This window comes from Musa acuminata, chromosome BXJ2-1 (genome assembly GCF_036884655.1).
Source record: "Musa acuminata AAA Group cultivar baxijiao chromosome BXJ2-1, Cavendish_Baxijiao_AAA, whole genome shotgun sequence".
In the NCBI taxonomy this organism is placed as follows: domain Eukaryota; kingdom Viridiplantae; phylum Streptophyta; class Magnoliopsida; order Zingiberales; family Musaceae; genus Musa; species Musa acuminata.
Window position 1 is genome coordinate 10,288,357 of NC_088338.1, and position 23,146 is coordinate 10,311,502.

At 36.4% G+C, this 23,146-nt stretch overlaps 2 protein-coding genes across 4 annotated transcripts; one reads left to right on the forward strand and one right to left on the reverse strand.

Moving 5' to 3' along the window:
• The first annotated feature begins 1,384 nt into the window (after positions 1-1,384).
• Positions 1,385-10,664, forward strand: LOC135598871 (M phase phosphoprotein 10-like). The gene is made up of 13 exons (XM_065093287.1): positions 1,385-2,166; positions 2,774-2,829; positions 3,319-3,463; positions 3,572-3,682; positions 3,850-3,987; positions 4,385-4,453; positions 4,543-4,584; positions 4,680-4,748; positions 7,895-7,966; positions 8,049-8,102; positions 8,188-8,329; positions 10,095-10,157; positions 10,251-10,664. Exons 1-13 carry the CDS (start codon positions 1,444-1,446, stop codon positions 10,268-10,270), a joined length of 1,704 nt encoding a protein of 567 aa, XP_064949359.1. The 5' UTR covers positions 1,385-1,443; the 3' UTR covers positions 10,271-10,664.
• A 1,162-nt stretch (positions 10,665-11,826) lies between these two features.
• Positions 11,827-23,063, reverse strand: LOC103997595 (uncharacterized). Of its 3 annotated transcripts, none has more exons than XM_009418873.3 (13): positions 22,150-23,063; positions 20,480-20,615; positions 19,263-19,396; positions 18,639-18,840; positions 17,759-17,997; positions 17,561-17,672; positions 16,152-16,293; positions 15,890-16,032; positions 15,102-15,271; positions 14,275-14,580; positions 14,129-14,184; positions 13,717-13,934; positions 11,827-13,482 (listed from the first exon to the last, which is right to left on the reverse strand). In XM_009418873.3, exons 1-13 carry the CDS (start codon positions 22,375-22,377, stop codon positions 12,293-12,295), a joined length of 3,276 nt encoding a protein of 1,091 aa, XP_009417148.2. In that variant the 5' UTR covers positions 22,378-23,063; the 3' UTR covers positions 11,827-12,292. The 3 variants fall into 3 exon arrangements, with proteins under 3 accessions (XP_009417148.2, XP_064949360.1, XP_018674067.2); XM_065093288.1 differs by having other exon boundaries at positions 20,535-20,615; positions 22,150-22,208; XM_018818522.2 differs by lacking the exon at positions 20,480-20,615 and having other exon boundaries at positions 22,150-22,314.
• Between the last annotated feature and the right edge of the window lie 83 nt (positions 23,064-23,146).

Consider the following 23,146-nt stretch of genomic DNA (forward strand, 5'->3'; position numbering starts at 1 on the left):
AAGGGGACGAATTGCCACTCCGATCACTTTTACAAATCAGTCCATATGAAGTACAAAATGACATATGTACCCTCGAAAATCTTGGCAATCACTTTTACATTTCTGTCCTACTCAAGTCCAGAATAACACATTTGCCCTCGCAAATCTCTGCGATTACTTTTACATATTTATCCTCTTTCAAGTTAACAATAACACATTTAGCCTCCAACATCTTCACAATCACTTTTAATTATTGTCCTCTTAAAGTTCCGAATAACACATTCGCCCTTCCAAGATATTATATATATATCCTTCCAAATATTAAGATTATTCATGTGGATGCTGCTCGAGCCAGCCACGTCTAACTCTAGTTAAGCTTGAATTAAAAATATATTTAATTTATCTAAAATATTTTTGATTTTATAATATGATAAATTTAACATAGATATAATTAAAATCTTGTAACATTATATTATCCTTAATGAGAGAGATAATGAGATTCACTTACGTTTAAAGAAGATTATTCTCCTCAAGTATGAGGGCACTTAATTAAGAAATCTATTTTCAATACAATAAATAGCAATCTTCCGAAAAAAGCATCCTCAACGGGTAGAGATTGACTTGTAGATCCAAATATCATTTGACTGTTTGTTTTGACAAGTCTTTAAATTAGATTGCTTGAGGTTGATGTTCTTGTTTGTAGCATGAGACATAGAACAATAAATGTATCTTAAACCCAATTGAAGGGCCAATATGATAAACAACAGTATCAATACTTCATGCATCATTATGCCCTATTATATATCATAAAAGCTTTGATGATAATTGTCCCAATTAATATATATATATATATATATATATATATATATATATATATATATATAAAGTTTCAAGGCAATGAAAAAAAAAAGAATTGTGAAGATTGTGAATTTTTAAATATAATATTTTTAATGTATTTTTGTTAAAAAATGATAATATAAAAATAAATATGACTAAATGTTTCTAAGTATAAAAATTATAATATAATTTTTAAAAATATAAATATTAAAATATTAAAAAAATAATTAATGATAATATATAATTATCCTTAAAATTAGTTGGATAAAGAGGACAGGTGATAAACCCTAAAAAGGGTTAGCTAATCTCGGGGGAGATAGTTTTTGGATTTCGGGTTTAGTTTGGGCTAATCCGAACCCAATGACTTGCTCCTTTTCATGAACGGATTTGTATTCGTTCACTAGTTGTTTCATGAGTTACCGGCCCTTTTATTGAAGGAAGCTATGGAGCCCACCTAGACCCACCTAAATGGTCAATATCTTTCCGTATTATTAAGGAGGTAGATATTTGTGTTCGGGTATTGAGTACGAAAACAAGTCCTTATTACTGATCCTTGGGGTTTTACTTATTGCGGTCGGGCGAAAGAGGTATTGCGAACAGGGCGGTTAGCGTCCGCGAGTAGAGACGATGGCGGCGACCCCCGTCACCACGGCAGCGCCGACGCAAGAGGAGGCGGCGAGGCAGGGAGAGGAGGCTCTCGAGCGCCTGAGGTCGACCGACGCTCCGCTTTACCTCTCTCCATCGCCGGAGCTCGCCAAGGACGCCCGCACCGCCTCCCGCTACCTTTTCTCCTCCCTCGTTCCTTTTTGCTCTAAGCCTCCCCTAGATAGCCTCCTCGCGGACGACGGCTTCGACGTGGAACAGATTTGGTGCCAGATCGACCTCCTTTCCCGCCCCCTTCTGTCCGTCCTCCGCCGCGAGCTGAACCGCCTCGAGCGGGACCCCCCTGCGCGCGTGCCAGGAAGCGCTCTCGACGTTGGCGTAGCTGGAGAAGCGGCGGAGGCTGAGAAGGAAAGGGCCATGGAGGACGGCGAAGGTGATGAAGAGGATGGAGATGAAAGTGAGGGAGATGAGGAAGAAGAGGAAGACGAAGAAGAAGCGGAGGAGGATGAGGATGAGGGAGACGAAGAGGAAAAGGAAGATGAAGAGGGTGAAGCAAAAGGGAACCCGATTGAAGATAAGTTTTTGAAGATCGACGAGTTCGAGGAGTTTTTGACGAAGGAAGAAGAGGAGTATGGCCTTCTGGAGAGGAAATGGAACAAACACAAGCAGAAGGTCTCGGACAAGGAGGATGAAGATGACGATGAGGAGGAGGATGCAGATGATGATGACGAGGAAGATGATTTGGATGTAAGAATTCTGTTTCTTGATTTTGAGTTCTTTTTAATTATCTCTTTCTATTTTAATCTTCTGCATTTGGGTCTACATTTTGCTCTTGATCCAGGTAAGAGTTACATGGAAAAATAAATATAATTTCTAGTTTTATTTAATCAGCAGACACTGTATTTTTTTGCCTAAACAGTTTGATTCATATGTTAAGGATATTAAAAGACTTTAGTTTGTTTTGTTATGTTATTTGCACTAGATTGTCTTTAGGTGAATTTCCATAAGCTCTTAGAGTAATTGAGAATACTGCTAGATGTTTCAGTTGGTGGCTATTCTTAGTATATCTGAAGATAATGCAGTCTTCTTATTCCTCTTTGCCTCCACATGTTCCTTGCTGTTCCATTGAAAAAAATTGTGATGCAATGATCTTACCATGGTCTTTAACAATATAAAATTTACCACCATTTGACCCTTCTCCGGTCAACATGGGAATGAGAGCATAACTAAATCCTATTAGTTCAAATTGAAACATGGCATTCTGCTTGCTTTCATATATACTCGTTAAGACAAAAAAAAAAAACTAAATACTTTTTTCCTCTTTCAAATGTTTCAATGTTGTCTAAACTTTCAGTTGGGAGATTTTGATGGTGATGGCGATGAAGAAACAGGAATAGCTGAAAATGCAAGGTCAGTCTACTGACATGATCTCATTTTTTAAGAATTTATGGATGTTCTTTAATATGAATATTTTGTGTTCGAAAGTTGACTGTCTGCATCTGTAATGATCCTGCAGTAGTTGACCTTAAGAATATGGTTCCTCACCAATTATGGTTACAGAAAAACTGGAGATAGACCAAAGTAACCATGACTGTAAGAAATCGTGTGTGTTCTTGAGATATTGTTATACTCTGTCTTGATTTGTATGTTGTCAGAATTAATCTTGTGCATATCGGAGATTGAAGATTTAGGTCAAGCATTTGATCATATTGAATTTGATAACAGGCATGCTTGTGAAGCAGCACTTCACTTCTATCCATATGAATTTTATCCTTTCCAAGTTTATCAAATTGTGTTATTTTCCTTTAGTCTCTCATCGGTTTAAGCTTTCTTTCGGATGATATAAGCCTTTTACCATGCTTGTCAGTTGGATTTTTTTATGGTTGCCATTTTCTTCAGATATGAAGATTTTTTTAGAGGCATCAAGAAAAAAGGACTAAACAAGAATGGTCTTGTTGGAAAGAGAAAACGTTCTTCAAATGCAATTGACTTTGTTGATGGGTTGGAGAGCACAGATATGGACATTGAGGAGAATGATGACAAGGTTACTAAGTATAGATGTTATGCTTTTCTTCTCAGAGATCATTAATATTATGGCTTTGAGGGAACAATCATGTTATTATTCCTTATGGAACTTATTATTTTGATATAGGGACAAAAAATTCTTTCAACTCATGAGAAAGAACTTAAGAAGCTGCATTCAAAAATAGAACAAATGGAGAAAGCAAACTTGGAACCTAAATCCTGGACCATGCAGGGAGAGGTATTCAGTCTCACTACTTTATATGCATTACTAAACTACTTGAATCAATCAGGACTATATTGTTGGTTTTGATAAATTAATTTTCAGTGACAAAAAATAAGAATAAGTTGGATATTGGAAATAAATTTCGTTGACATTAGAGTTAACAATTTTCTTGCTTGCAATAGGTTACTGCTGCCAAAAGGCCTAAGAACAGTGCTCTGGAAGTGGACCTTGATTTTGAGCATAATGTAAGGCCTGCTCCAGTTATCACGGAGGAAGTCACAGCTTCCCTTGAAGATATAATTAGAAAAAGGATTATCGAGGTACTTTCATTCTGGTTCACTATTCATCTTGGTAGACAGTTATTTTGCCATGTATTTTCTTAAGCTTTCATAAGCAGGGATAGAATGGAATAGAGGTAATCTATTTCTTGAGCCTTGGAATTGTGTTTCCTAACTTTACAAGAATCAGAACCGGAATTTAGGACAAAGGCGTGAAAGAAAAAACATTAGCAACTGTCAAAGGAATCTACATTACTTTCTGTTTGATCTACTCAAATTTCTGTTTGTTATGCGAGTTACACAGCATTTTCTTTCAGAACACCATCTAAAACAATATCTAACCAATATTTTATGGTTTTTTTCTTGCCAAAGCCAACTATTACACATCTTTTTGTATAAGCATCAGATAGTCCAATTTGAGTTTATGATTGTTTTGTAGGGGCATTTTGATGATGTTCAAAGAGCACCTACTTTGCCATCTAAAGCACCAAAGGAACGCAAAGAGCTGGTGGGTTGCTTCATTGGGCACTAAATTCAGTGACATTTAAGAAATATTTCATATCTCATTGTACTGATGAATTTATCACCATTAAACAGGACGAAAACAAGAGTAAGAAGAGCCTTGCTGAAATATATGAGGTTTGTATCTTCTGGTACATTGCAAATAGGTTCATTAGATTGGTTACTCTCTGATGTATGAAGTTTGTTAACTTCATTTTTCTTATTTGGCACAGGAAGAGTATGCACAGAAGTCGGGTCTGGCTCCTGCTATTCTGACTGTTTCAGATACACTTAAGAATGAGGTATTTTTAATTCTTAGACAACATAGTAATTTGTTGATTATGTGTTTCACCTGGTGCTTATCTTTTTTGCTCATCCAGGATGATCTAATTGCTAGAACTGCTATTTTTGTTGTCATTGAAGCACTTTATGTGCATTTATTTTGCTGATTGCCTTTGATTTGGTGCTCTTGTGCCTATTTATGCTGAGATGATTGAAGTTAATTTTAATTGCCAATTTCTGAATGGTTACATCATTTTTTTTTTCAGTGGTTGGATACTGAGCATACAAGTTAATCTCGTTTTCTTTTTAAAATTTTCTACATCCATGCCCTGCAGATCAATTTCTGATCTTCATTTGATTAAACAAATATCTCACTTTGGTTCTTTATTTTTCTTCTCTTTACTTCTTCTGCCACAACCCCTGTTCCCTTTCTTCAAGTTTCTTGTTTACTCTCTCTATGCTGACAAATGACAAACTTGATTCTTACATGTTGATTGTGAATTCACCAGCCGAAACTTTAATTGCATGGAAAAATTGTGATTGTTCAAGCTGCAGCAACAAATATAATGTTTGTTTTAACATCTAAATAGATGATATAACTCCGAGAACTCAATGAATGATTCTCTAGAAGTGTGCTCATCCCTTTGATTCACTACATTTATGGGCGTGACAACCAATCCCACCTCCTCAAGTTCTTATCCAGGTGCCAGAAGTACAATGTCATTTAGATATCGATCAAGTAGCAAAACATAATGTTTCCAATTTTTTAGGATCTTTGAACCCAGATCTGTTTCTTGATTTGCTACATGGTGTTAAGAACATTTAGGGAGTACCAGTTGAAGGATTAGTTAAAATATGTACTTTGTTTAGGCTCTACTGAAGGGGCCTGTAACTATATGGTAAATTATAAGAAGCTGTGAAAACATTGCTCACTTCGGGAGCTTACTTACAATGAACATTGGAATTAGAGTATGCTTCTAGGTTCTGTAATCTTTCCAAGCAATGGGCTCATAGTCAACTCTATCTGCTAATGGTTTCAGTTTAAGTAGCATATCAGGTAAAGTAGAAGAAGAAAATATAATGACATTCTCTAGCTGTTTATTCTATTGTGGTAAACCTTTTGTTGGATATAAGTTGAGTGAATCACAGTTCAAATCTGTTCTAAGTGCCTACCAGATGTATAACTTCTTAGGGTGCTCTAGTGGAATAACTTCTTATTATGGAGTTGGGAGCAACATTCAATTATGTTATCACATGAGAAGATGATCCTCTAAAGGATTAGGTTACTTTAAACCCAGTGCTCAAACAAGATGTTATCCTGTGAAGATAAAGGTCTATAAGAAAAGCAAAAATACTGATGCTGAAGTTAAAATAGAATGTGGATAAGACCTAGATGAGGTCAGCAAGGAAAAGATCTATCAGTGTATAATTCTTCATTCCTTATATGTTATCACATAAGAAGATGAACAGATAAGAATTAAAACTTTTGTTATACTCAAGTACGATCCAATAGCTAGTTGCTGGTTGTTTGTTGACTGCCCTAGGTCTGACTGATATTGGCATCTGGTGTAGTTGTTTTACTTTCTTTTTGTGATGGTTGATCTGTAAATTCAATTTCCTTGGATTAGAGGGGTTGGATGAGGATGAGGCACATATTGGTCATTTATGTTTTTGGATGGAAATTTTATGATTTGAGGTGTGAATTAGGAAACCAGTGGGTTAAATAAATAGGTCTAGGCATTTGTTGTCTGGTCTGTACATAACTTTTTTGGCAAGAAAATGTTGATAAGTATGTCTGCTACTTGTTTGTGTCTTTCATCATGTTTTCTTTTTTGTTCAAAATGTTATCTTTATATATAATTTGCGGGAAACAGTATAAAGAGTATTATATGCTCTTGATTTAACTAGAGATGTTGCTTTATGTTGGGCTTGATGGTGGGAAAAATATCCATGTAGCCAACACTAAATAATCAGGATGTGATGTGGTTATGGTTTGTTGTTGTATATGTAATCCTGCAGCCTTAATTATTTTTAAATTTTCTGGTAATGAACAAATGGAACTTTCTAGTTGTTTCTATCTTTACTTCCCCTTCCCATTGCTGGACTCTCTTTGCTCATTTATGAACTCTTTGTGATATTTAGCTTTTGTCTGTCTTCTTTTTTCTGTTAATACCTCATACAGACTATGGGATTTCTATCATGTATGCTGAGTTCTGATTGCAGTTAATCTAAGTGTCCAGCACCTTTTGCCTATCTTCTTCCCAGAAAGTTCCATTGGACATCATTCTTAAAGTGTTTTGAGTTCAAAGGTTCTCTTAGCCCTTAGGCATATAAAATAGCTGAATATTAGGCACCCAAAATTCCTCCAGAATGCACTTTTTCCATTCCTTAAAAGCTGGATCCTTGTGGAACAGATTTGATCTGATATGAACTCCAGTACGAGTCAATCAAGCTCCAACTGACTTCAGAATATGGGATTTGGGTGGTACTTCCAATCCTTTCATCAGCAGCTAGGCTATTTTGTAAAGCTTTGAAGATGGTTTTAAAGATTAACGAGGACTTGATGGATTATTTGTTACTATTTTAGGAGTGAATTTTATAATAAATTTTAATGAATATTTTAGGGTATCTTTAGTCATTTGTTGTTCATACTGTATCTAGGAGTTATAATACTGTTATATTTTAGTTGGATAAGTTGTTTACCAATTAGGAGAAGTATTTTAGGAGTTTTAGTTGTCTCTTTGGTAGGATTTTATGGATAAACCAGATTAGCTTTTCTTCCCCATTATGAATATGATTGGTAGTGGGCCTTCAAGACATGCTTGGACCTTGGTTACCATTATGTTCATAATATAAGATTAATCCAGAGTATGTTTAATCTGTTCCTTTTCTATCTTGGTTTTTCTTGGAGAACTTTCTCCTGGATTGAACAAAACCCTGATGAGCCTCTCATTTGGGCACCATGTCAACCCTAAAACTGAGCAAAACATCCAATCGACTGTGACAGAAAACAAACTAAAATTCAGACAACAAAAATAACAAATATTGACTCCGGCTTGATCTCTGCTTGATCTATTGAACACTACTACATTAATGATGTTTAAACTCGTGGATTTATATCTTTCTTTTTCACACATGCCAAGTGCTTCACTTGATTTTTCTGCAGGCAAGTCTACTATTTAAGAAGCTTTGTTCAAAGTTGGATGCATTGTCTCACTTCCATTTTGCTCCTAAACCGGTTAGTAATTTTTAAAGCTCATACTTGTGCATTTTTTGTATTTATTTCTATTTTTTGTTTTTTATCGGTGACTCTTGTGCAGGTTATTGAAGACATGTCTATACAAGTAAATGTACCTGCTTTAGCGATGGAAGAGGTATAAACTATGAACATCTTTTCGAGGTTCTAATTAGCTTAGACTTATATGAGTTTGAATGAGGGAAAATTTGTCTCTTTGGCAGATTGCACCTGTGGCTGTCTCGGATGCAGCCATGCTTGCTCCTGAGGAAATATTTCAAGGGAAAGGTGATATCAAAGAAGAGGCTGAGTTAACAAAAGCAGAGAGGAAAAGGAGGAGGGCTAACAAGAAAAGAAAATTCAAAGGTGCTATTTACTTATATTCTTTTTGGTATATTTTATGTTTCACATAGAATTATATCATTCCAAAAGCATCTGCTATTTATTTTTACCATCACACAAATATGATAATATGGGATAGTAAATTGGTCTTGTTAGTTTAAGATTGATCGGGTGGAGTTAACACAGAAGCAGACATTGTTTGACCTAGTTTGCTGAAGCAATCCTGTGCAGTTACTAACTTGGGCTGGGTTGTAGGATCTCTCATATGAAATAGGATTTTCTGCCTTCTCCTACAACTCATGTTCTTTCTTCATAATTTTTCTTGCTTACCAAATCAAAATCACTGCTAAAGTTATCTCACATATTTTTTGTTCTTCACCTGAATGCTATCTCTAGCCAAGCCATCATAAACTTTTCTTCCATATTTATGGACTTAGGTTGGTAGCATCGGTGAATTTAGGTGAATTAGATGCTTATTATCAATGTATGCAATATCGTACCGTACCGGTGTTTCGAGGTTGGCTCGGTACGGTACGGTACCAGCATACCGAGCGGTACACCCTGATGTACCGAACAATTTTATATATTTTCTTCATTACTGTAGCATTGTAGCATTGCTACAGTGTAATACTGTAGCATTGTAGCGGTACCAGGCGGTCCACATATCGGTATGCCATCGGACCGGTATGTACCGCCCGAATGGTACCGCATACCATGCTTATTATCATAGAAGATATACAAGAGCCTATTTACTTGATGTTTTTGATATAGAAGTTCGAGAATTGTATGATTTGGTCTAATTATGTAGATCACTATATGTTTAGCTTTACATATTTCTTCAATTTTATTTGAAAGACCATGGTGAAGCTATGTTTTACCTTTCAAATTTTGCTTTACATATGCCTTATCCTTGAATTTCTTTGCTAAACTCCTAGCACCTCCCTTAAACTTTTCTGGTTTTTGACAAATTATGTGCTCTCTTCCGTTTAAATCGTATTTCTTGCTTTCCTGTTATATTCAAGACTATATTATTTCTAGAATCCCATTATTGCAATCATTCGCTTTTGGCTCAAGGGTCAGATTGTGGAACATTATCTGAGTGGTCAACTCATTAGGAAGGAGTGACAAAAAAAAGAATCGATTATGAACAGAACAGAAAAGTTTGTCACCTTAGGTATCCCTGATGGCCAACCAGACTAGGTTGTAGAAGAGTCGTCTTTGGTATTCAATCATTCCTTTTTGCTTGAATCCTTTGAAGGCATTCAGAGTGGATTCGAAAGGTGAAGCAAACTGGAGTAAGCATAGGAACTACATTCAGGTGCTGTTGTTTTGGCTACTTACTTGAAACAATGAGTTCTGAGTTGGTTCAGACCCTAACTTGATCAGCATCAGCGATTTTACATTGTTGAGAAGCTTGTGGATATCCCAGGCAATCACTCCTTTATTTCACTATGTAATTTTTGCATCTTGTCATCTATGGTTATGCAAGAGTAGAAGTATATTCAAAAGGGATACCTATATGCTATTTGTATGTGGTATATACACATGTAGTTCCCATGCAATAGGGCATTGCTTCTGGTCATTTATTTTAGCCAGTATCTGAAGAATGATATCTAGAATCCTTTGTCTATTGATACTGAAGAAAAAGTAACAATTAGAAATTATTTATCTTCGGTTTGTGCTACACTACCTCTATAACACTACAGCCAATTCTTTGTTCTATTCTTTTTAAATTTTATTAAGTTTTGGAGTTGATGACTTTCTGTTCTATTCATCTGCATTTTGACAGCTGAAATGGCAAAAAGGACACCTAAAAAAGCTGGACAAAATGTGACCCCTGGTTCCACCAATGGTAATTGTAGCTCACCATTTATAATAAAATCCTAAAAGCTTTCCTTTACCCTGAAATTTATTTTTCTGTGATCTGCTTCGAAACAAAATGCAGAGAAGCCACCAGGTTCATGAAGCAAAACTGTGGAATAGAATTGTTGCTGATTTAAGCAATGCTATATCCAGTGCTTTTGGTCTCTATGGAGTCCGGACCTTCGAGCTACAACAGAAATGGTGCCTATCAAATAGACTCAAGGATTGAACAGTTCTTCGCATTCAAAATTCTGATCCACATGAATGGGATGACACTGTGTAGTCTGCATCTAGAATATCAGTAGCGGAAGGCATTATTCTTTAGCATGTCGAATCCCTTGTCTTAAATGGAAAACGAAAGAATTAAATGCGAGCTCTGGCGACACAAGTTCTGGGGCAATTTTACTTCTGTTACGGTTTTGTTTGACTTGAACCTCTGACTGTTGTTTAGATAATGTCCATTCAGATATGCTGAGATGATGTCCATTCTTTTCAATTTTTGTTTTATGAACATAATGATGTTATTATCAATTTCTGTATGCACTTGAAAGTGGGTCTGTATACCTCCATGTCTGCCTACATACAGTTCAACTCAATTCTCTACAACGTATGATTGAGTGTTGCAGAAGGATTCCAATTAATGCAATTCTTTTCAGCTATCTAATCTCAATGCTCTGCTAATACAGATGAAGGCCACCAGTATTCTGATGTCCGAGTCTGGTTCTTCCTTCAGCATGTGTGTTCTTCGCGTACCTGATCCGCTTATTTGAGGGTGGCAAACTCATCCTGCATACTATAAGTGGAAATCTCGTGTTGTAAATTTGAAGGTGTTGAATTGTTTACTTGTAACGGCGGGGCTCATGGAGGTGGCGGAAGCCCCTCTATTTCATCGTGTGCCTGTTGTCGCTAGATCTATCGGTGAGAAGCCCTCCTCCTTTCTTTGTTTGTCGGTTGCCGTATTTAGCGTTTATAGCTTGTTCCTTGGTTGGTCTCGTCTCAATCATCCCTCCCTTGTAGTCTTCTCCGACATCCTTAGTAGTCATAAGTTTTTTTAGCTCTAATTTCTTCCCTTACAACTATGTGAGAAACCTCGCCACGCAGCAGGACGAAGGTGATCATATGCCTCAGTTGAGGGGTCGGAGAGGGAGGTTCGGAGAGGGAGGTTCTCGGAGTTTATCATCATGACGACAAAGTGGAGGCCGGTGCAGTGACAGCATCAACGTAGGAGGTGATTCTTGAAAGATGGTGAAAACGATCACAAACAGTAATGATGATTACTGCTTTACTGTTTGAAACCAGTAAAGATGATCACAAACAGTTTCTGCTTGAAACCAGAAACTCTAGTAGAGGGAAAAAGCTGTAGGCCTTCCTTACTGCTTCTATTAGTGTTTTGTTGAACACTGTGTCTTCCCATTAGCAAGACTCGTACTAAAATTAGAAGAGTCGAATCTCCCAAGATCAACCAGTTGCTACTTGTTGCAGGGCCTTCAGGAACATCATGAGCTAAATGTAGTACAGAATCTACCTTTTAGGGGATCCATTTTGTCATCATCAGAGACACAACATTGAATTAATACTGTCAAAGATGTCTGTGGTTACAATCGACCATCATGCCCAAGCAAAATCACAAGCTAATGTTGGAGAATAGCACTTGTACATGACCCAAAACTGAATTGTTCTGCGATTACAAGTTACCATCATTCTCAAGCATGAAACACAAGCTAATGTTGGAGGTTAGCACTACATATTATCTACTTTGTAGGGCATGAGTACAAGTTTCAACAAAGAATTCAAGATTATGTCTCAGATCCCGTAGTGAAATAACATTTTCTATACATCTTAAACAACTGCAGCGAAATGATGGATTACACTGCTGCAAAAAAAAATAAGATCCTAGATCAGATAAGCATAACTAGAACACAAGAATCAGCTAAAAAGTACTGCATTTGGTTTTATAGGTTTCTGAAGATCCCTTCAGTTAGTTGTGTTTTGGCCTTCTGAAGATCATCAGATCAGGATCATGGTACTTCTTCATCAGCAGGAATTTGTTTGAGCTCTAAACTCACTCCCTCAAGAATACCTGGTTGAATCTCATGTCACCATGAATGCTCGTTGTTGGTAACATCACTTGGCCGAGAAAATGGCCTCCAAATCCTTATACAACCCTCTTGACTTTGCCTTGAGGTCACCCTTTGACTTGAAGTCAGCGGATGATGTGACAGAAGAGCTTCCACTTCTCTTTCCACTCCATAACCCACTTCTCTGTCGTGTGCTGCTTGAAGGGTCAACAGGGGGTCCTGCATCTTCTCTGCTGAAGCTAGCCCTTGCAAGTTCTCTTAATTGTCTCAGCCATGATCTTTCACTCGTGCCGGAAGCTCTTTGGATTCGACTGACAGGAGAAACTGTAGATCCAGAATCTCCTTCTCCATGGCTGGAGGATAATTGCTCGCTCAGTTCAGTCGACAGACATGTCGGTCGCACAATTAAGACAAGTCCACCAAGAGCTCTCTTTAAGCCCGAAGAGAATGAAACCCTAGTTAGGCTTAGTCGAATAACTTGTCGGTATAATGCATACCATTCATTGACCAGTTGTGCAGTTAACATGATGATAAACATTGCCAGCATAAACAGCCCTATTTTCCTCTCATTTGCATCAGAAAAGTGATTCTCCAGTAGAGCAAGGCAAGCCCCAAACAAACCGACTTCACTAGCTACTGAGATAATTTCCACAAGCTGCACCTTCTTTTTGATAAAGGGCTTTTTCAAGACAAGGAAGAAGATTTGGAAAGAGGTGATGGACAAAACAATCAGAACAGGAATTCTAGAAAGCTTATTTGATGAGTAAGCACCAGCCAAAATTCCAAGAGAGACCCGTTTAACCGATTCCAGAAGTGTATAGTAAATTCTGAGGATGCCAAAGAGCTTCTGGATGAATGGAGCTTCTGCATCCTCAGTTTCATCATCAGAAGCAATGATTTGGTCTTCATGTTTTGCTTGATTACTGCCACCAGCGATTTGTGTCAGCATGTACTTTGGTGGCCCTCGGAGGTCCTCGAATAGTGGACCTAGTTTTGTTAGATTAACTGAGTTTTGTTTATCTTTCCATGTCCATTGGCCTCTTTTACCAGGACCTAGAGTTACACGAACGAACTCTTGGTACCAATGGAACTCCTGTCCTTCTTGATGAACTTCTTTGTACTGCAGAAGCTTGCCCATTGTGATGCCAAGTGAGAGGAACAATAACAAAGAAATAAGGAAAGATGTGGCGATGCCCAGGGGTATAATTCCAATAACTACACCAGCAGATGTTCTCCCTGTTTCAACAAGAGAAGAAGAAAGTCACTTAGTAATTTTAATTTTAAAAAAAAATCACTTAAATTTTTCAGCTGAAGGCTAGTGTTATTGTGGAACTTCATTAGAATGTGACAAGAAATGTAATCAATCTTTGGGTAATTTTCACTGGCTACTTTATCGAAAACAAGAACATCTCAGTACCAATCTAACTATGCATGATTAAGAGGAAAAATATTATGTTAGGCTGTTGTTACCTTTAATTATTGCCGCAGATGCCTGGCATATACATGGCAATGCAAGCAATAACAAAAATATCTCGAACCTTGGGAATACAAGGGCTCCAAACTCTTTTTGCTTTTCCGGATTCTTCTTCCTCAATTTCAAAATGCAAAGAATTGCCACATGGAGAAAGATCAATCCACCACCAAGTACTGCTAACCAGAACATGTTTCTACCAAAATACTTCCACCTACTGTAATGGAATCAGTTTGAGGTCTCAATAAGGATCGAGTTTTGTATGGTTACATATTTAGTAAAATATAATCTATGACATATTCTTATAACTTTAAAGTGATTTTGTGAAGGTTTAGGTGATTTGTTTAATGTTGTCTTGACTCAAGCAGGAAAAGGGAAGTATAAAATGTTCGTTACCTCAATTTGACCTACCTATCTGAATTCCGTGAAATCATAATAAATTCAGCTTCAGGTTTCATGTTCTGATTCTGCAAGTATACAAGTCAACATCTGTCTAATGAGAACACAATGGTTATGAAGGGCATCAAAGAAGATATGTGAAGACAGGAAATTCTTACCTCAAGAAATAACATGTATTCCCCTGGGGTAAGTGGCTTTCCATGTTCAAAAGGGTTCAATTCTGGTATTTGGTTTGTCACTAACGAGGACTTGAAAGCTGTCAGCTTGCTCGTTTCCCATAATTCAGAATAAGTCTCAAATGTCAATGTTGAATCTTCAAAAGTTGAATTGGAGCCTGTTTCCCATGGAAGACGAATGTATGGAATAGTCCATTCAATACCCCTAGAAAATTCATAATATTCAATGGGCATGGTGACCACCAACCACCTACAGAGTGCAAAGACCTGGATGTGGCACAAAATTCTCTGTAGAAAATGGAAGACAAACAGTCAATATCATTCATGAAGATAGAATCAATGCAAGCATAAAGGAAGTGGGTGTTCCCTCCAAGAAAAGGGAACTGCAAAGGCATCTTTTTTCATTCACACATGTTTTAGATAACTTCATAAGGATCATGAGCATTGTCATTCATGATTTCATGCACAACTATAGAAACTATGACCATGCAGAACTCCATGATGGTCTAAAGCGTCTCCAATTTAAAATGAGCAAAATATTTACCTTATGTACGTAGAACAGGTTAGAATCTATTCAACATCCCTCATCATATAAGCATGATACTTATAACTACTTGTTTGACCATTAATAGCATTTTTCTTATTGTTTTTACAGGATAGAAAAAGGAACTAATATGAACATAAAAGATCTGCTTAGGAGATCAGAAATTGTGGTCTAGCTTCTTATGTGACTGGAAATGACATCAAAACAAACACGCAACTTAAAAATCTAGTAAATTCTGAGTTACAATATAGCTTCAATACTATACCACAAGATTCCTTGATGGTTCAGAAACAAGATGTGATTTCTGTCTAGAAATTGTTCCAGAGGATAGAAGGCTTGAGGTTGAAACAGTTAGCAGTGCTGCAACCACTGACGTCATTGCAAGTGCAACAGTAGCAACTATGGAAACTAATGACGATATTGTAGGTCTGGAATCTGTAGCAAATAATAAAAAGATTTTAGATGTGGGCTATACCAAGAGAATAAAGTATAAATAGAAAGAAAGACAATTATTAGCTATTCAGATGATCATATTTGGATGTCCAAATTGAAAAGAAATGTCAAATTAGCGCAGAGGCAGAATATCACATTGTGAAAGGCATACAGGATCTCCAAGGAAGTTGCTTAGGACCAATTCTTTCACCAGTCAAATTTTTTTATATAATTATATATACATACGTCTATACATATTAAGAATAACCAAGAAGAGAGACTTAGTTCCCGTAAAATATAGTTGCTCTCATTGCTAGGAAAGATTGTAGTGCAACATGTAAAGCATAGTCAAGGTTTCTAAACTGAGAAATAGTAATAACAAGCACTAATGTCCCAATATGTATTTCTAGGCCGTCCTTATATTACATAGAATCTGATAAGTTAGCACTAAGCTTTGGTGCTAATACTGATTAAAAATTTCAGCTAAACAGCCAAAACTTGTCGAAGATCTATAATACATTGAAGTCAAATTGGGAAAAATCATCAATAGATATGAGATAGTAAACGATTTAGTGTGGTAGATGAGAGAAATTTTAGATGTAGGAAAACAGAAAGCCTCACAGTTCTTCACTAGTAGAATATTCGATGGTAGGTTCTTGTTTCCAGCAATGTCTGTCGTCTTATTTTCAGGAACTTCCACAGATATGAGGCTACTATTGGCATTGACTTCAATCACATATGTGCTCTTTGCTACTTCATGAAAGCTATCACAAAGCCAAAAGGAAGGTATCAGCAGTTTGGACTAATAAACCAAATTATGTGATAAAGCATAGAATGATGATTTTTTCAAAGTATGTAGACTAATTAGAACTGGACATCATACCTCTGCATAGATCCTCCAGAAATAAGTATAGCAGAAGAATTGAAGTCAAAAACAGGCTTCATAAACTTTATCAGCACCGGTATTTTATGTTTCGTCCTCATGTGAAAAGTTGTGCTCAGACGTACAGAAGGCCTTTGATTATCTATTTTTTCAGTACCAAATATCATTTATTAGATAATGATGGCCAAAATAACTCATTGCTGCATAGGAACTCAGAAACATTCAAATTCATTTGAGTAAAATATGTTTACAAAACTTTTTGAAAATGTTGTGATAGCCATACTGATATTAGATGTTTTGATTTTCTCCTATTCCAAATCAAGCTTATATTTTATTAAGGTTGGCATTTGGACAATTAAAGTTGTCTTACTGTTTGGTGTTTGTTGAGTTGAAATCCATACATGATCAGTCATTTCAGTGGATCCAATTTCCATGAACTTGGATAATTGGTTTGGCGAGTGGCAGCGAACCTATTATATATGATTGAGACTTTATAAATTGTGGAATCTGGTCAGATTAAGAAGAAATGCTGGATACTGTGTCGGAGTAAATGGCAGTCGGTGGAAGTTGAATGTGTGATGCAACTAAATATGAGCTCGTGGATTCTATACATGAAAAGATGTTGGACTTCTACGGTTTTACCATGGCTGAACATTGTCAAGTTCCATATGGCTTTGGACTCATAAAGGAAAATCACATCTGATGGTTTTCACATTCCTGCAAGTAGGTGGATTCAGGCCAGGTTAACTTTCTACAAATCAAGGTTGTTCTTCTTGTATCAGAATTGTGTGGTTTCACATAAATTGCTCGGTTCTTGGGTTTTTGGTTAACAGAGGGTGAGGTCGGCTGTAACATTTATGCATATACAGTGGAAATTCTCTCTTGCTCTAGACTTATGTTATAAGCCCAATGATGTAAGTTTGTGTTTTCATGGTTTTCTTCCTCCTCTATCTCTGTGATCATCTTTGGTTTTGCATAACTTAGTGATATTTCCATGAAAATTTACATCAATAACTTCAGTTTCCCAATGTTTTACACCTACATTTCATCATCATGAAAAACAAATCCATTGAGTTAAAAGGTGGATGCAATATTGCAAAATATCTGTTTGGGTGCATAAGTACATCTAGGAGATTTAGTTTCATGTACTATTTTGTGTAACTTATAATAAGCTATTGAAGTATCAACAGACTGTCTTTTCTGCCATAGGATCTGCATAGATTACACTTCAAGCAAAAATGTTAATCACAACTTCTAGGAGTTTCTCCCATCCTTTTGCCTTCTAGTGTTGAATTTTGATTCAAAGATCTTATATGATATACATTTTTTTTCCTAGCTTTCATGCTGAAATTGCCAAAGTCCCAAATTTTGGAAATAATATTTAATAGTTGTGTAAGAGAAGAAAATACCATAGAGGAATGTGATTGGATCTGATAGAGAAATTGGAGTCCCTTGTCTGCTGATTATTTTGTTAGCATCACAAGTTATAGTAACAACAGTCATGCTTGAAATATTATGCACCTAAAAGAAACAATTAGTTGTGGCATTAATTTTGAAGAAATTCAGGTACTTGATATTAGAAAGTGGTGTGAATATTAAGAACTTACTATATAGCCAAAGCGGCGGTTTCCAAGGTTATTTCTATTTGTCGGAACAAGTAAACCACTACTTGCATGAAGAAGACCTAGAATTTCTTCGGATGAATTTAGAACTGGTTCTGAGAAAGATAAATAAATTCTCAAGTCCTTCGCAGTGTTAGTAGCCTCTGCTGTTCTGATCTCGCCATTAAGTTGAAGTAACCTTTGTGTGATGTGAGTTGTCATGTTCATGAAGACACTTCTCCTATCTGCAAGTTATATATGGCAAGATAGGATAGGTGAAAAAGCAGTGCCATATACAAAATGTAAAGAGTTTAGGTTTATGCTTCGAAAAGATTGCATTTACTAAACATTGATTAAAAGCTAATCATGTAAACTACAGCTTGAACATTAGCACCAATGGACATATTAACACCACTCATTTAGTTTTAAAAAGCTTGAAATGTTAAAAAGAATTTTGATACAGCTTGACACTTTAATTATTCAGGAACTAAACATGTAGAACAACTATACATCATATCCCATTTAAATGTGTTAGCTAGTTTGGCTAGTAAAGATTTTGACAGTTTATCATAAGGTCCCGGGCTCAAATCCTGCTTTCTTCACTTACCTTTGCAAGAAAAACATCCTATTTCTATAAGGCTAATAATTCTTGATTTGGCCTAATACTTAGTGGAGTTAGTTATGTAAAAGAATTTTACATTTGCACCTCATAGCATACAAGAAATCAAAGTGAATGCAAATTTCACAAGTGGGATTTTATTTTAGGCCATAGTACAGAACCTAGTGTGATTTGTGATCCATTAAAAATGAAGGCAAACAACCTTGCTTAATGCAACTAGTTGGAGCCCTGATTAAAAAAAACAATTACATAAAGCAGATAGCATACCAAAATGCAATATGAAACTTGAATTTGATGTTCGTTTGAAAGTGTTTCCAGCATTGTCTGTACAAAAGCCCTTATCCATTACCAGTACCAATCGACCAAACTGAACATCAGCCGATATACCGACCATAAGGGAAAACTCTCGGTCAGGAAGAAGAACCTTGAGAGTAGATGGTAAAACATGACCAGCTCCATAAACGAGAAGCTATGGAAAAGAGTGGCAGTTAGGAAATTGATACTTATGAAAAAAATAAAGAAATAAGGAAAACCAAGAGATGAAAGTAAAATGTACACATTTAAGCAAAATGGAAGAAAAAGGAGAAAACAAGAGATGAATGTAGAATCACAAAGCTAAAAGCCTAATACTTGGGAATATATGGTAAACAAGATTTTAATTTAAGCTACAGAGTGAAAGTATCAACTATAGGAATTTGGACACAAATAATTCAGATAAACATGATGCTGGATAGGTGATACTAAGATTATGTATAAAAGGACAGCAGGGGAATACAAAAGCAATAGATTCTCATCCATGTGAGGCAAAAAAGAACAACAGTTGTTATTTAGTGAACCTGAAAGGGATATGTAGGCTTTAAACAACAAATTTGAAGTTTTCTGCATCCTTACATTGCAATTACTGGAGGAACACCTAAATCCACCTCCACCAGTGCAAGGTTCACTGAAAGTAACATTTACTGATACATTTAAAGCATTTGTGAAAGGTGATGGAACAGATATGTGTGCAGTAGGGGAAACTGTATCTGCAGTGAAATGACAGCAAAATCAGTGTTTATAGTCATAGAATAATACCAACAATAATAAACACTATCAGGACTTAACAAGTTGGAGATGTAATTCTATCCAATCTAGAAAGAAGTACCTTGTAAAGGCATGGAAGTGAATGGCATGATGTGATATGCAGATATTTTCAAAGATAATTTTATTCAAATAGAGCTATAAATTTATCATATAGTAAAGGACTAGTTATGCAGGCGAAAGTTTCATTAAGCTGATACTAATATATATATATATATATATATATATATATATATATATATATATATATATATATATATATATATATATATATCTTATAACCCAGTTGTCAGAAACCGACAAATAACTAGAAACATATACCACTCCTAATTTTTTAACAAAGATCATGGAGGCAAATTAAGAATGAGTATCTAGAAATTGAAGTGGCTTTGGTATTGTTAGATTCAAAGTCTGCAGATTATGGGCTGTTCTACCAAGATGACAGCAATTAAAGGGCTTTTATTTTGTTGAAAACAGCATCAGCAGGACGGCTGTCATAGCAGCAAAATGAAGATGAAAGAAAAACACAGATAACCTAATGTAGGGAACCCTCCTGATCCAATCTATGCTTAAGTTGTAAGTTTTGAAATCACTCACATAAGATTGCCAGATTACCTAAACTAACTAAAAACAATGAGAAAAAATTAATTCAGAAGTACTAAAAAAAGCAGAAAGAGCTTCCAACATCACTGAAACCATGATGAACTATGTCCATTCAAAAATTAAGACCTGAGTGTCCATAGTGATCCTGCATCAAAAGATATTTAAGAAATTTGAGTAGGTTGACGTCCACAAGGAGCTTAAAATTTCACATGAAATAATATAATGTTTCTTTTACCTTTTATAATGTGTTAATTGTAATTTTGATCAAATGCAGTAATTATTAAAAGAATTAAAAGCTCTAAATTTCAGATTGTTAAATGTCAACATATAGCTAAAGAAGCAATCATGCAAGGAACATGGCAACTTCTTGTCGAAATTTAACTGAATGTATCAAAGAGATTCAAATAACAGGGCAGTTTCTTAACCAACAGTCCAGTTATAGCTAGCACAGCGAACTCTTCGAAAACCACTGACGCAGACCTCAAACATATGTTTTCCATCAAGCAAGCCTGAGTATGTAACTTCTTTCAGTTCACATGTGGAGGAACTGTAGTTATCTAACTGCATTATGTTCAAAAGGTCATAATTAGAGAGATTAAAACATTTCCAAATATATAAATTCTTTGTTCTACACTTCTACTAGTTGTCATAGCACATGTTTCAGGAAAGGAGTTCAATACAGCTATTCGAAAACAGCATCTGAGCTATTAATTCAAAGCATAGTCATGACATGGATTAGGATATGGAAAACATCTCATGCAGTGAGCTTTTCCAGCATGTTGTATCATGATGCACATGTCTGAAAGTAGAACTTACACAATTTATATAATAGAGGTAGAAACCAAGCTCACTAAGAATATCTATATCTAGCAAGTTGGTCATGACGCTGCATTCCAAGATATCTACGAAACATAGCAACCGCCAATACATGTATCTATTGAGGAAATCTTGTTTAACTCGAAAGAGGGACAGCCTTGGCATTAAGATAAGATTGCTCCTTTGCAACCTAGGTAACAAGGTTCAAGACAAAATCATCTCATTCTCTAGTCGTCTGATCCTATGTTGTTTATATCTCCAAGGACCAGTGGGACATATCTTAAGCCTGTAAATCGATAGCAACAATCAGTAAGACATAATTTCTAAAATATAATGAAAATAGATAATTTAAGCCATCCAGGGATATACAACAATAATAACAATAACAAAGTCGTAGGTCCCAACTATTTAGGGTCAGCTACATGGATCTTTTGCCGTCAAACTTAAAAGTTTTGTCCTTAGAGGGTATGCCAAACTTAAAAGCTTTGTCCATTGGGATCGAAAGTGACGAGAGGCTAAAGATACCAAAAATTTAACTATCTTTTCTAGTTAACTTCGATTGAGCATAGAAACTATATTGTGCATTTCTATCCAAATGGTTCGAAGTTCAAACATACTTTAAAAAAAGTTGATCACATATACAATTCCCCCCTCTTTTTTACCTTTTTCTTGAAGCTTTTTTGACTTGTTACTTTTCTACTTGTACATGTTAATCAGCCAAATTTTTCCTAAACTTAAGAGTTGTATTAAAAGAACCAGAAAAGTTCTTTCAAGATAACAAAGTGCTTCTTTCCAAACTTTGTAGCATTCAACCTAGTGTCCAATAAATGCTAGTGCAACTTTAGAGCTCAATTGCAGCAGTGGACATGTACAATACTTGAAGGGCAAAAAAACTCTGTCAACTCGCAAAGCATATTCTTTATTCCTAAAGTACGCACAGGAGAAAACATTTACAATAATTACTAGGCCATAGTAAGAGAAATGAAATTGATGTCTTAGCATTTTTATATTTCTGTTACAATTACTGGCATCACAACTGTTGGTTGCTTCATATAATCTAATCATCTTTGAAGCTTTATATTTGCTGGTATAACTATTGCATAAGTCATGGGGTCCTCCAAAAGGAGCCTCATACTCTGATATATGTACTCCTCAAGTATCAAGGTGAAGCCAAGGCTACACTCTAACTTTCGGATCAATCAACAAAGACTAAAAGGAGCAAGAAGCTTTAATGCGATATGCTGTGCATGGAAGAGAACAAGGGTTTGAGCCCACAAACCTTGCAGCTGACACTGCAGTTGCGGCATGAGCCGCCATTCCCCCCCTCTGTGACCTCAAACTGAAACGTAGCCGACGAAGATGACGAGAATGCCGAAGGGACCTTCAGGAACTTCACCGCAGCATCTGAACCAGCACCTGCATGGGCTGCCGGAGAACCTAGAAGTATAGCGGTGACAATCCAGGAGACGAGCGGAGGGAGACACTGGGCTCCCCTGCCACATCCCATTTCAGTAGCACTCAGAGTCGTGAGGGAATTGGTGGCAATGCGAGATGGTGAACCTGGCCGAGGACTCCACGAGAGGCTCCTCCTCTGAGCCGAAGAAAACTTGAATCTGGAGATTCTTGATTTGCTTGGGATGTGCAGTTCCGGGAGTGAGAAGTGCTTGGTGAAAGCTCGAAGGAGGTGAGAAAGGACAGAGCTGCGCTGGTGAGTCTTGTCTCTCTCTGTGCCTGTGGGGAGGCCCCCTTACTGCAATGAATGTCTGTCCTTTGTCTGCTTGTCTCTCTCTCTCTCTCTCGGACAGAGAAGGAAGTAGGAGGAAGAAAGAGAGGGGAAGGGGCTCGGAAGGAGTACCAAGATCTTGTGGTAGAGAGATGAGGATGGTTGGATGTGGAGTATCTGTTGCTGGATACTGTACACGAGGCAGACTGAGGCCTTTTTAATTTTTTTTTCTTTCCTATTTGTTTTTTTAATTTATGTGAGACAATATAGCAAATCTAACTTAAGATTCCACAATACAATACACACCTACAGAAGTGTAATCAAACTCTTTTACTACTACTGCAATTTTTTCGCACGAAAAATCCGCAATTTTATGAGATTAGCAAAAATACAGATATGCAAAAAAGTTTGATGCATGAATAAGGTGAAATAAATAATGGGTTGGAAACTTTTCCAATTTTTCACGAAAATTTAATTATCATAATTGAACAAAAAGATTGAGAACCACTTCAACAAACAGAAAGAAATATTCTGTTAATGTAATTCAAATATG